The sequence below is a fragment of the Ambystoma mexicanum genome, chromosome 5q (assembly GCF_040938575.1).
Source record: "Ambystoma mexicanum isolate Mex_15411 chromosome 5q, UKY_AmexF1_1, whole genome shotgun sequence".
NCBI lineage: Eukaryota > Metazoa > Chordata > Amphibia > Caudata > Ambystomatidae > Ambystoma > Ambystoma mexicanum.
In genome coordinates this window covers 822,299,313-822,312,164 of record NC_090933.1, presented here as the reverse complement: position 1 = coordinate 822,312,164, position 12,852 = coordinate 822,299,313, and the positions used below count along the sequence as shown (strand labels likewise).

General features: G+C 42.8%; 1 protein-coding gene across 2 annotated transcripts in view; it reads left to right on the top strand.

Annotated features, from left to right (window-relative positions):
- CNGB3 (cyclic nucleotide gated channel subunit beta 3) overlaps positions 1–12,852 on the top strand; it is a 1,205,394-nt gene that overhangs the window by 222,543 nt on the left and 969,999 nt on the right. For both annotated transcript variants that reach the window (XM_069621307.1, XM_069621308.1), the window contains exon 5: positions 8,911–9,065. In XM_069621307.1, coding sequence (XP_069477408.1) covers positions 8,911–9,065 — 155 coding nt within the window. The remainder of the gene's footprint in view (positions 1–8,910; positions 9,066–12,852) is intronic.

Below are 12,852 nucleotides of genomic sequence, written 5' to 3'. Positions count from 1 at the left end.
CATGCACCCCTAAATCTGACATGCAAACCCACCTCTGTGCTGCGAATCCTATGCACAAGTGTAGTTATGCCTGTCTTCGGGTGGTGTAGTGATCGAGTGATTTGTGTGGCCAGTTCTCTGCCGAGAGGCTGTGCTAGTGGTTCAGTGAATACGTACCATTTGGCGCAAATGTGGGTGTGTGAGGGACTGCTTGTGTGCCGTCCTTTGTAGCACCCATTTTTTCGCATGTTCTTCCCCATTCTGTGTTCCGCCCTCTTTCTAGCCCTCTGCGCAAGCCAGGCCCACGCCCTGCATGGTCTCTCCTGCATAGCGCTCTTTATGGCTCGCATAGATGTTCTGGGCCTGCGCAAACTCCATGCAAGTACCAAGAAAGTCCTGCACAGTCGGTTCCATAAATCGACAAACGCAGATTTGCGTGCAGTTTGGCAAGAAAGTCACCTATTTCCCATTGAAATAATTCCATGAATTGGGCCCTTGTTGTTGCGAGTTGTCGACCTTTATAAAGGTATAATGAGGATGCCAAATGAAAAACTTTTAAAGTTCCTGCAGGCTCCTTTTTGGGATATGTGACATGGGCGTGTTCTATCCATGCTTCCCAAGCCAAAGTGGGTTGATAAGGAAGGAAGGGTTAGACACTATTCAAGAATGGGATACAGAAAAACAAACGTGGCCTGTTCCCCTTCAAATAAGGCTTTTGTGTATTTCATAGTCTGCCTAGACCTACTAATTTTCGAACAAAGATGCGCCTATATGGAGTTCAGAAGTCACTACAGATCGCCAGTTATTCAAATGTCAAAATTCAAGTTTATTCGGATTAAAAATCCATCAAACATTATGAGTGATTATAAACATGACATTTGCAGTTAAAACACTGATCCAATTGATACAACTAAACTAGAATAAAATCGACATACGTAATCCAACATATTGTTCACAGATAGTAACTGATTTCGCCATTTGAGCGCATTTTCAATATATAAGTATGCACATTGCACAATAGAGAAATCCTGGACTGATAAGAGAAGCCGGAAAGCCATTTGTGCTTGTCTTACTTTGCAAGCCCACAGTGGGTATAAGGAATGTCTTCCTGAGAGTCTTGTAGGCTGGGCAAAAAAGCATAAAATGTTGTAGATCATGCCTCACCCCTTAAGCATGGACATCTGTGCTATTGGCTGCGCTATAATCTGGGAACAAAGCTTGTTTCTGCAGCGTAGAATGATCACTCTCTTCCTCGGATCTATGATTCAGTGCATGTGCCTGTTGCAGTGCTAATAACATTCGTGTGGTATCATGTAATGCTTTGTTTTCCACCTTCATTGTCCCACCTGGCTTTATCCCTAACCTTCAAGGAATCAGTTACCACCTACTTTCTTTCAGAGTTACTAATGTCAGTACGTTACTAAGAAAGCCTCCATGGCCAAGTGACCACCAGACGGATTTCATGCAATTTAACCAGGGAGATGAACTTCTCACACTCGAAGACAATACGTCTTCCGCCATACATTTTTGTGAGTGAGAGATGAGGATTTCCCCACAGCCGAAGCCATTAAATGTTAGTTTTTCAGGTTTGGGTTTGGAGGTAGCGACAACGGGGCAGGGGGGTGTCGGGGTAGGAGAGTAGCCACCTAGGCTCTATTAATATTGCAGAGTGAGGCATTTTACAATATATATGTGTCTACTTTATAGAGTACTCCTCTGTGATTGATGTTGAGATACCACTGGCCATGGCATCTCTGAGGGACTCAAGAAATAGCAGATTATGTCAATCGGGTGAGACCTCAGAGTTAAAGGAATTGGTGTGTGGCTGTTGCAAGATGTGAGACACAGTGGGATATTGTATGGGGATACTAATTTGGAAAATATGGATTTCTGGTTTTAAATGGTGATATTAGTTGTATACTCTCTGCTCCTGATGAATCCTCCGTAACGCAATAGAAGGGGTGTAATAGGATCGTGACGAGCATTGATCGAACACAGCCGAGATATTTATGAATATTTGTGTGCAATGATTGAGCATTGGCCTGTCAGGGCTAAGATATTTTTGAGCATTGATTTTCAGCATTGATAGTACAGATAAAAAAAAGATTAAAATGTGTAAAGAGTAGGGTAACAAGCACTTGTCTATTTAGCGTTTTGGTAACTGGTCTATTTTGGTTTATATAGGGTGGCACTTTAAGTACATGGATATTTATTAATTACATTTTCATGAATGTAGAGTCTATTCATTAAAATGAGAAAACGTGTATTTTATAGTAAATGTTTAGTTGGCCTACTGTTTGAAGGCTTATTTTAACAGACATTAAGATAGATGTTTTAAGTGGTCGACACAACAGAGAAAGGGTCTGCAACCTTTGACACTCCAGATGTTTTGGGCTACAACTACCATCATCCCTGTCCATCATAGTCAATGGGGAAGAGTCATGGGAACGATAGTCAAAAACATCTGGAGAGCTGCGGATTTCAGTCCCTTGCAATATTACATGCCCAGCTATGGAATATAGGTTTGTTGAAACCATCCCTGCCTCACCACATAACTCTGACAGCACGAGTGTGCAGGGTCAAGGACATGACTACATATTGTTTCCCCCCTTTCTGAGCTGGTCACTGCTTTAAAAGCTATGTGTCACACAAAAGTGCGCACCGGCCATCAGAGATCTAGCAGGGCCCCTGTGTGCGTCTGTCTGTCCCTGACCAAAGTAAGGAAGAGGGGAGGGAAGGAAGGAAGGAAGGAAGGAAGGAAGGAAGGAAGGAAGGAAGGAAGGAAGATAGTGAACATGTGCATGGTAGAATTGCACAGTGCACACGTGACCGTATGACGAGGAGGCGAGATTAGGTGTGAGGTAGAGGTGCACGGACAAGCTATGCCTGTGCCAAAGGATAATTGAAAGCAGATACAATTACAACAGGCTCTTTTGGAGACTACGTTAGGGTAAGTGAGTTTGACCAGGCCAACCTTCTCATATTTTCAAAGGTGAGTCAGAGGAGGAAAAAGTTGAGCTGGTGTAACAAATGAAAATGTTGTGAAAAGTTCACAGGAGTTAACAAAAAACAAACAATGCCATTTTCATCAAGATTATTACAAGAAGGTGTTGGAAATCCTACTGCAGACCAAACACAAGGCTTAAAGAAATGTTCATCAAGAGCTAATGTTTGTTCATGCTGAGACCAAATGTGAAATAGAACACCTGCTTGTTATTATCCTAAATTGTAAAGAAAATCAATGGCCAGATTAAAGAAATGTTTCTATTGCGCTCTGATCAGAAGATATCTTCCTTATTTTTTATTTTTTATTTTTTTTGAATGAGATAGTTTGTTTATAAACTTTTTCATTTGTCTTACAGTAAGTATAGTAGATTTTAAAAAAGCGTTTCGTTTTTTTTTTTTCAGTGAGACCGAAGTTCAAGAATGTCTTTAAGAAATAGGGCATTTGTGTAGATGTATTTGTTATTTTGCCCGTTCAATAGAGCTGTCCATCTTTCTTCAGAGTCCATTTGCCGGGATAAGAGATCGAAGAAGGCACCAAAGCCTTCTCTATGATTTGAGAGCAAGGGGCATTCCATGACGAGATGGTATAAAGTTTCCGGCGTCTCTTTGTCTTTACAGAATCGACAGTGCTGTTCGTTTGAGGGTATCAATTTCTTGTTAGTGAGGTTCACTCTTGTTGGAATTGTGTTCAATTGTATTTTTAAGAGGATTGTTCTGATGTTGATGTCAGGGAAGATTCTCAGGTATTTGGGTAGTTCATTAATTGCCCTGATGTCTGTGTTGCAGTCAAGATTCTGTCGGTAGGTTTTTTTGAGCTGGATCGTCTTTAGCCAGTCGTTACACATTAGTTTGATTTTGGCATGCTGCAGGCGTAGAGTTAGAAGTTCTACGGAGATATCTTCTTTGATCATTTCTTGTAGAAGTTTGTGTTTCCAGTCTTGCAAAACAGCATTGTTGAATGTGTCTGTATGAGCCCTCAGGATTTGTATAGCCGAAGTTCTGTGATCAGATAGAATTTTTCGAAATAGGTCCAGTCGTTTCCACAGTACAATAGACTTCAGCGATTGTGTAGCCACCTTGTGCCTTATTCACGGCATCGGGTATGATGGAGGCAGATGCCGAATTTCATGCCAGACTATCCCCTCATATTTTGTCCAGTTTACGGTTGATGCATTGATCATTGCTCTGTTCCATAGGTGACGATGTGTATGAAATTTTGTCTATAGGGTTTTATGATAAGTTTGAAAGAGAATTTTCCATATTTTCGATGGATTACACAGCCTTGCCAGGCCAAGGTTTGCGACTTCTTTTCATTTTTTTCCAGCCATTGGGTTTCCGCCTTAGACTGGTTTATTGGGATTCCAAGATATTTGAAAGTTGCAACAGTTTCTAATGGCATACCATCTAGGCTGAGTGGTAGATCTCTTTCCTTTTTTAACGGAATCTTGGCAAGTGACATTACCTTCGTTTTGTTGGTGTTGATGGACAGTTCATTTGTTTTCATATATCCACTTAGAAAGGTGAGGCTGGTCCGTAGTCCTGTTAGGGTCTTGTCTAAGAGGATAATGTCGTCTGCGTAAAGCATCACTTGAAGCGTAATAGAATTAATTTTAGGAGGGTTTGTTGCAATGTTCAAGAGGTGTTCCTCAATGTCAGCCATGAATAGGTTGTATAAGGTGGCAACGAGTGGGCAGCCTTGTTTTAGACCATTTGACGTCTGAATGGTAGATGTTGTTGTACCTGCTTTTATTAATCTGACTGTAATCGATGTTTCGGAATAGAGGAGTTTGATCGGTTCTAGGATGTTAGTTGAACATTTCCATCTCTGTAGTTTTGTCCATAAGTTATGCCTTCATATGGCATCGAAGGCCATGTGTAGGTCAATGAAAGCTGCGTATACTGTTGTATGGTTTTTAATGGCTTCATGTTTGATTAGGTTAGTCAGGATGAGGTTGATGTTTGTTCCGACGTTTGGCGTAAATCCTGTTTGTCTGACGGAGAATCTGCCCGCATTCCTTGCCCAATTTGTTAGTTGTTTAAGTAGAATTGAGGCAAATAGTTTTCCAAGAGGGTCTAGCAGGGCGATGGGCCGAAAGTTGGCAGGATCGTTGCGTGGGCCTTGTTTCTATATGGGCACTATGATGGCTGTGCGCCATAGGTTCGGGATCTGATTTAAGGCATTTTTCAGATGGAGGTGATTACACATGATTGTTGCCCGAGTTGCAGGATCCTGTTTGATAGTTGCGTTGGAGGTTCCGTCAGGGCCAGGGGCTCTTGAGCCATTTAGTTTCTTGATCATCAGGATTATATCATCGTAATTTGCCTCTACTTGCCATTTTTTTTTTGTTTCTTGTGAGATTCTAGCAGGTGGGTCAGTGGGCCGCGCTTTGTAGATGTCAGAGAAGTGGACAATCCATCTTTCTTGAGTTACATTGGCAGCGAATTTGTTTTGGGTTTCAGCATTGTTATTTAATAAATTCCATAGTTCTCTCATATTGTGAGTTTTTTAAGTTTTCATGATATCTTCGGCGTCAAGTTGTTGGAGTATTTTTTGTTGGGATTTTCTCAAGTTTGAGTAGTTTTGTTTTATTTTCTTTGCTTTCATGTCATTCTCTTTGTTTTATGTTTTTCCTAGTTGGCGGAGTGGTCTTCATAGTTGTGGTTTTTTTGTTGCTGTTTCTTCGTTGTATGCATGTCGACGTTGTTTGAATATTAGTGTGCAAGACTCTTTTTGAAATGGAATAAGCATCCATTGATAATTTAGCTTGTCCGAGCCTTTCAAAATTGAAGTTTGAAAGGTATTTGGCATGGTAGACATTGCTTTTTGTGGTATTCGTAGTCTGGTTGCTGTACTTGTCAATTCAAGATGGGTTTGCGATTGTGTTGTTCCTTGTCACACGAGTTAGTGCTGCAGCGACACCGAATGAATGGTGAAGCATTGTTTAGGGCTGTGCTGCCTCAAAGGACTGCACTAAAGAAGCTGGGAGTTGCCCAGGCAACTCAAACCTTCTGTAATTGGAGGGACGGCTATATTGATACAATGTAAATGTAAGTTACAATGGTATATACAACATTAGAATTAGCCTTTGGTAAGGCAGCTCAAAGAAATGAACCTACTGCAGACAACAGATTTCACTGGTTCAAATGTAGGCAGAGAGTCCGCAGTCAAAGAATACAACAACATGCAATTCCATGTTCGGATTGCCGAGCACAAACCACGAATGGAATTCTTTCTAGGCGCTATAATAGGTTCTATTTTTGAACACAGCATACTTCATCGACTGCAGAATATTAAAGTTCTGAGTCATCCTTGCTCTCATTTGAACCTGTGATCTGTGGGTTCCACCGCGAGACCTGCAGCTGGTCTGCTAACCTATTTAGCTATCTTACCAATTTAGCTTTACCTTGCAGGTAAAGAGGCCTACTACAAAGTACCCCAAGTATTATTGCAGGTCCTCGAATTAACTTATTTATATGCCGTTTTACATTTTTAAAGATTTTTCAACCTCTCGAAACCCTTCAAAAAATGTGAAGGACATTGAAACTTATTTTGCGAAGGTTCGCCCATGACATATAAATATAAGAAATTCTGTTCTTAATATTATTTTTTAAAAAGCATGTGCCATGGGTTTTTGAAGTCTTCATTGCCGTAACAACAAAGGCTACAACTTCCTACACAGATAAGTCTCTGTCAGATGTAGGTGACTTAGTTATGTCAGAATACAACTACAAGGCATTTACATCTATTTGCACTTCATCAGAACTTGAAGAAGCAAGCGTTGAAAAAAGTAGTTAATTGGCTGTCGTGTGTGTTCGTGTGTGCATCCTGCCTTCTACTAACGCGGCTGCTCGTGAATAATTAGTTGTCAATGGCATCTGGTTATACATTAATTGCGCTCATCACGTAGTAACGTAGTAAGTTCAACAAAGAATGAAAACGGATTCCAGAGCTTGGGCTACATCAATTAAGCGAATTTTCGAAAAGCATGTAACCTAGAAACATCTCAGTTTAGCAGAAGGAGTCAAGCATAACTCAAATAATTCGTATGGGTTGTAGATCTCTCGCACAGTGTAGGTTATTTGTCACTCTGACTGGTGCAGCTGGTTCGAGTGGTGTTGTTAATTATACAACCATTGATCAAGTGTATTTACAATTCACATGGGTTTCAAATGAATGGTTCGGCTATGCTTTGATAATGTACTTTCGTATTGTGGGATTGGCTTCTGAGTCCTGCGCGGCCGTGGCATTAGTATGTAATGAGGACCTGTTTCTGCAGCTTTTTTTCCAAAATATTTTTTTAAAGATTTCCTCACAGTAAACAATGCGATGTGCCAAGCACCTCAGGTAGTTCTAATTGTGTCTGTGGGCAGATCATGTGATAACACAAAGTTGCTAGAATGTGCCTTCTCATGTCCGTGTTATTTCATTTTATGTGCAGCTTCATTGCCAATTAACCCACAGTGGTGGTTAGGCCTCCTGTTTGGAAGGTGTATAACTTGTTTCATATTTGTATGTATAGAATAAGCAGTTAATTTGGTCACTCGGTTCTTATTCCCATATCTGACTGAGTTATGTGGGAACCATACCGGCTTTGTTGTGATAGTAAGGGAGCAAGGGAACCCCCCTGCTCCCTGGCACAGTCCTCATGAAATCACAAAACAAACAATATAAACGAATGCGTGTGATAAATTTCCACCCAGTTATTGCAGAGAAGCAACTCCTCGTAATTCTTTATGTAGGCTGAAATCCTGTTCACATGCTCCTTGTGGAACAAATCGACTAGCCGGCTGGGGAGAGCACCCGCAAGCAAAACCTCCTCTTGTCACATACCTATGTTCTGGAACTCGATCCCGTTTTCGGCTCGAAATAACCCACAATTCTCCAATTCCACAAAGCTCTCCAAACAAGGGTTTTTCAAAACTACCTAACCATGAAATAATCCTGATGGACGCACAGGCTGATGCACAAACCGTAACTCACAGTATTGTGATCTTCTGTTCTCAAGTTAGGCCTGGGCTTTAGACAATAAAATAAAATAAAAAAATGAATACAGGTTCTACCTGGTTAAATCATTATAATGTTTAATTTGGTAAGTTTTGTCAACTCTATTTAATCAGCCCACGGACGACCCTTTGTTTTGCTATAGGTTCCCCCAGGACCAGCTCCCGCGCGTGCCTGCGTGCTCGCGCGCGTGTGTTGGAGATAGATTGTCCAAGGAGCACGTGCTCAGCTCAGCTCTGCTGAATTCTTGTACAAATCCTTCTTGGCTCCCTAAACTTGGGGTGATCAATGAAGAAATCTACCTTGGTCCCCCTAACCACTGAAACATTTCCAAAGGAACCCTTCCAAGACCGACGAGAGACTCCACAATAGAGCTGGATAAATTGGGGTAAGTAGGTGGTTCGCTGCCCCACTCTACCTGGTTGCAAGATATGAAATTACCGCAAGAATATGGCTTCTTCTAGAAAGGAAAGAGAGGCAAAATGGAGGTGAAATATGATCATGTATCATTATCTCCTGATAGCTCTGGGGAAGCAGCCAGCTGGAGAAGCTCTGAATTATTTTGTGCAAACCACTCCCGGGGCCAGATGATACAGACCTGGTGGAAAGTGTAATTATCTGCATGTGTTTCTTGTGATTCTTAAATGATAACTACTCACTTCACGTGGCTTTTGCCGCCATGTTGTGTAAAAGTGTACATGTTTACATCTATAAACTGTAGTAATAGACTGTGTTTGTGTGTGTTACTTGTTTTGCTATTATTTTGTATAAATGAAGAGTGAATTAATACATGACATTTTTTGCATTATCACCACTGCTCATCCTGAGTATCCAGCACAAAATGAAAAACGGGCCAGAGGGTACAATTTTAACCAGCTGTGCATCACTGATGACCTTTCTTGTACTCTTTTTATCTAATTTAGTACAACACGTGCTGAGTCTCGAGTCCCCATAACTAATGAATATGCAGAAATGCAAATTCAGGACCTTGTTAGACAAATGCGGCAGCGGACAAGTCACTACAAGGAGAAGCTTGTGGATTTTGAGTTATCCTCTGCAGAACCAAGTCCTGCTGCCTGTAAGTATTTACCAGTCATCGGTGCTTATAACACTGATGCCTATGTTTTATTTTTATGTGGATGTTTACGTTCTGAATGTGCAACCCATCGCAGCATCATGTAGAACAAATGCCCCCATGAAAATCCTCACGCCACACATCCCTTTGCTGTCATTGGTCATCAAACCCACCAGAACATGAAAATACTGGCAGAAACTCTGAGTATTCTAGGCTTCTAGGCTTCTAGGCTTATGAAGGGTGGCATCTCCTCCAGTGCACTCTCCCTGCAGCAAAGAGGTGAGGCCGTAGCAGTTGCCAAGCACATCAGGAGCTGTATTGCAGAGGGTGTGCACCTTTGCTACTCAAGACAGTGTGGCACCTGCCAAGATGCATCCTTCCCTTATTTGAAAGTTGGCCAGGGTGCTCCACATGGGGAAGAGGGTGCAATCTGCATCCTAACCCCCCTGTGTAGCGGGATCCTACATGTTCCCTACGGCTTAGAATCACTTTTCCATCTCCTGAAGCGCAGCCTAGGGTTTGTGTGTGCAACCAGGGGCTTTGCATATGTGTTGGCCTTCAAGTCTCATCGGCCCTAGCCAACATAGTCAATAGCGAGAAGATTTGGGAGTTTTTGTCCAAAACATCTGTAAAGCTGCAGATTGCAGAACCATGGCCTAGTGGGTCCTCTGCATTTGCACCATACTTCGTATGTGCAGAGCGCACTTTCAGGGTGTGATTGATTGTGTGAATGCTTTTGATGAAGCTGTATGTGATGAATCAGAGATGGTTCACCCAGAAAACCTGTTCAGGGACCCTTCTCGTGTGGTCAGGAAACGGCAGACACTTTCTGATCCAGACCCTGTGGCTGGTGTACTGAGGGAGGTTAACCAGAGAACATATAGAGGTGTAGGCGCACACCTTATTTAAAGTATAGTGGTAAAGTGTTGCTCAATTGAGATAGAAATTGTTCAAGATATTAAAGGGTGCAGGGGAGAAGACAACAATCTTGACACTACAGGTCACTCCGGTAATTTGCATAAGAGAGTAAAGTGTCTGCATAAACGTTATATTCTCAATGAGGAATAGATTGAACTAAATTATGAATTTTTGTTATAATTATTGACTGGTTTTTACAGTATATGCAAGTGAAAGGGACGGGAGTGTCCGCCAATATAGGACACTTTACTCTCTCGTACTACTGGAGGATCACATGAAGGGGTGGGTAGGTCAGGCAGAATGGGAAACCCCCTTTGCAACTTCCCCAGAGACCCCAATCTTATAATGGCTTATTGTAAAATAGAAGTTAGAAAAAATTATTTGTTTATTATGCACTTCAAGTCCCATAATCCCCAAAGTACTGGGATGAAGTAGATGGCCAAAGAGGAACAAAACTGCAAATTGCAGCTTGTTAAGGAAAATGACCCACACCTGAGGGAAACTAGGAGGCTTAAAAGGCCCCCTCAGGTGCAGGCCACAAGAAAGAAGCAGCAGAGCAGTAGTCATAGGTGGAGGTGTTATGCAGCCGAAGCAAAGACTGAAGGAGAAGGAAGATGCTGGTACAACTGTCGAGTGCCAAGCAGTAGCCGGTTCTGAGAGGGTCTTGCCCACCAGAAGCCTGAATTGCAGAGGTAATGCAGCAGGAAGCGTCGGAGGCTTGGGAAAGATCATGTGGTAAGCCTTGTTATGGGTTAGTAATAAAAAAGACGTATCCCTCACAGAGAGTTAAGAAGACAGCTGTGTTTTATTTGTATAATCATTGCTGGCACCAGACTTAAGTTGTAGGATAGGTTTGGTCTTGTTGAAATGGTTTTTTGTATAGTTGTGGAGGACCTGAAGTGGTAGTGCAGAGCGAGGAGTGTGGTCCAGTGTGGGAGCAGTGAGGTGGGGCTGCTCAGAGTGTGAGTGGCATTTGTCGTGTCACTCAGAAGGGTTGAGAGACGCAGGAGGTGAGTTCTCAGAGAGAGACAAAGGTTGTGTCAATTTGTGGGGAAATATTACGGGGAGGGGGACATAAACGAGGAAAAAAGGTGAGTGAGAATTAAAGTAGAGCTTGGTGATCATTGCTAAATTGTGTTTTTGAGTTATTGTCATGAGAGACACCCCAATCATCCACTTATGCACGTCATTGCCCTGACATAAGGACAGAATTGTCAAGTCCCACACAGAATGCGTTAAATACATGGTGGGAAAAATGTTTACGCCCTGGCCACAGGAAGGCACTCATTCAAAGACAGTATTGCAAAAAATGTGCACCTATTTACATGCCACACATAAGGGAAATAAGTTATGGATTAGGTGTGGCATACTCAAACTGTGGAAAGTGTTTGGGGGAAATGTGCGGGGAAGATGTGTTGGAGCCAGATATGAAAGAATGTATACTTAACTAACGCAAAGAGGGGTGTAGGATGCCCACAGCTGCTCCTCCCCAGAGCAGTGTTCTGTCCTTGACTGCACAAGTATTATACCCATTACCAGCATTAAAAGCAGCGGCAGGGTATACTAATCCCGCATATGCGCCCCCGCATATAGTAGTGAAGGCATTATAAGTGGAGAGAAAAGAAGCAGACAATAAACAGCGTCCACACATGGATAATATGACGAGAGCATGCGGCTTGCAAGAGAAGTTAACAGAAGCAGAGGAAGAGGTCCAGAGAGGGAGAGGCATGCAAGACGACAGGGAGGAGATAGCAATTGTACCCAATGAAAGGATATGAATGCAAATAATGCTTAAACTGGGCGGAAACGGCATTGATGATTGTAGAAGTCAGAGAAAGGTGAAAGAAGAAAAGAAAAGAGTGGAAGAGAGGCAAAGAGAGTGAAGAAGAGAAGAAAGCGAGAAAGAAAGGAACATAGAAGAAAGGGAGAAGTAAAACAGATAAGAAGCAGACAAAGTGAGGAAGAAGAAGAAAGGAAAAGAGATAAATGAAGCGATGCAGACAGGGAAAGAGAAAGAGAAAAAAGGAGGTATAGAGTATGAGAGAAAGGCCCTCATTACGACCCTGGCGGAATCCGCGGTGCTAAATGCACCGCGGAGCATGGCGGAAAGCCGCCGATAGCGCCATGGGGGTTGGCGGATTTACCACCCCATGCCGACCTTGGCGGAGCGGTAAATCCCCAATCCCCATTTTACCCTTCCCCATTCCCATTCTTGCCCCATAGGGTATAATGGGAGTGGGGAAGGAGTTAATTACGCCGCCGTAAAGTACGGCGGCGTAATTAACAACGAGGTCCCTTAGCGCCATGGTTTTCTCCGCCCGGTAAAACCAGGCGGAGAAAACCTCCATGGCGCTAAGGGAACTCGTAGTACGGCGGACGGGTCCGCCGCGATTAGCGCTGGCGGAAACCCACTCCGCCAGGGTCCTAATGAGGGCCAAAGACAGCAAGATGAGGAAACAAGTACGGAAAGGGGCCAAAAGTAAGTTGATGCCATTATTAAAAAGCATGCACTTCAAGACAGAGAAGAGGAAGGTACTATGCAAAGCTATATTGGCAAGCTGTGCAGGAGTAGAAGAGATGGCATGAATACAAGGGAGAGTAGGGCAGGGTCCCCACAAGGTGAAGGAAGGGATGCATTAGAAGAGGTAATGAGTGGAACATATAGGGTAAATCCCCTTGGAAGACTAGATTTTGAGGATAGAGAGGATGAAGAGGACGAAGCCAGTGAGAATAAAATGTTTGAAGGTGAAGAGGGGAAGGAGAGTGAGGAGGAGGCAGCACAAGCCCCATCCACATGTACTGCGATAAAGGAAGAGGTAGCTGGGCAGAGATAGAGGAACTAAAGATGAGGCCAAAACCTGTTGAATATCCA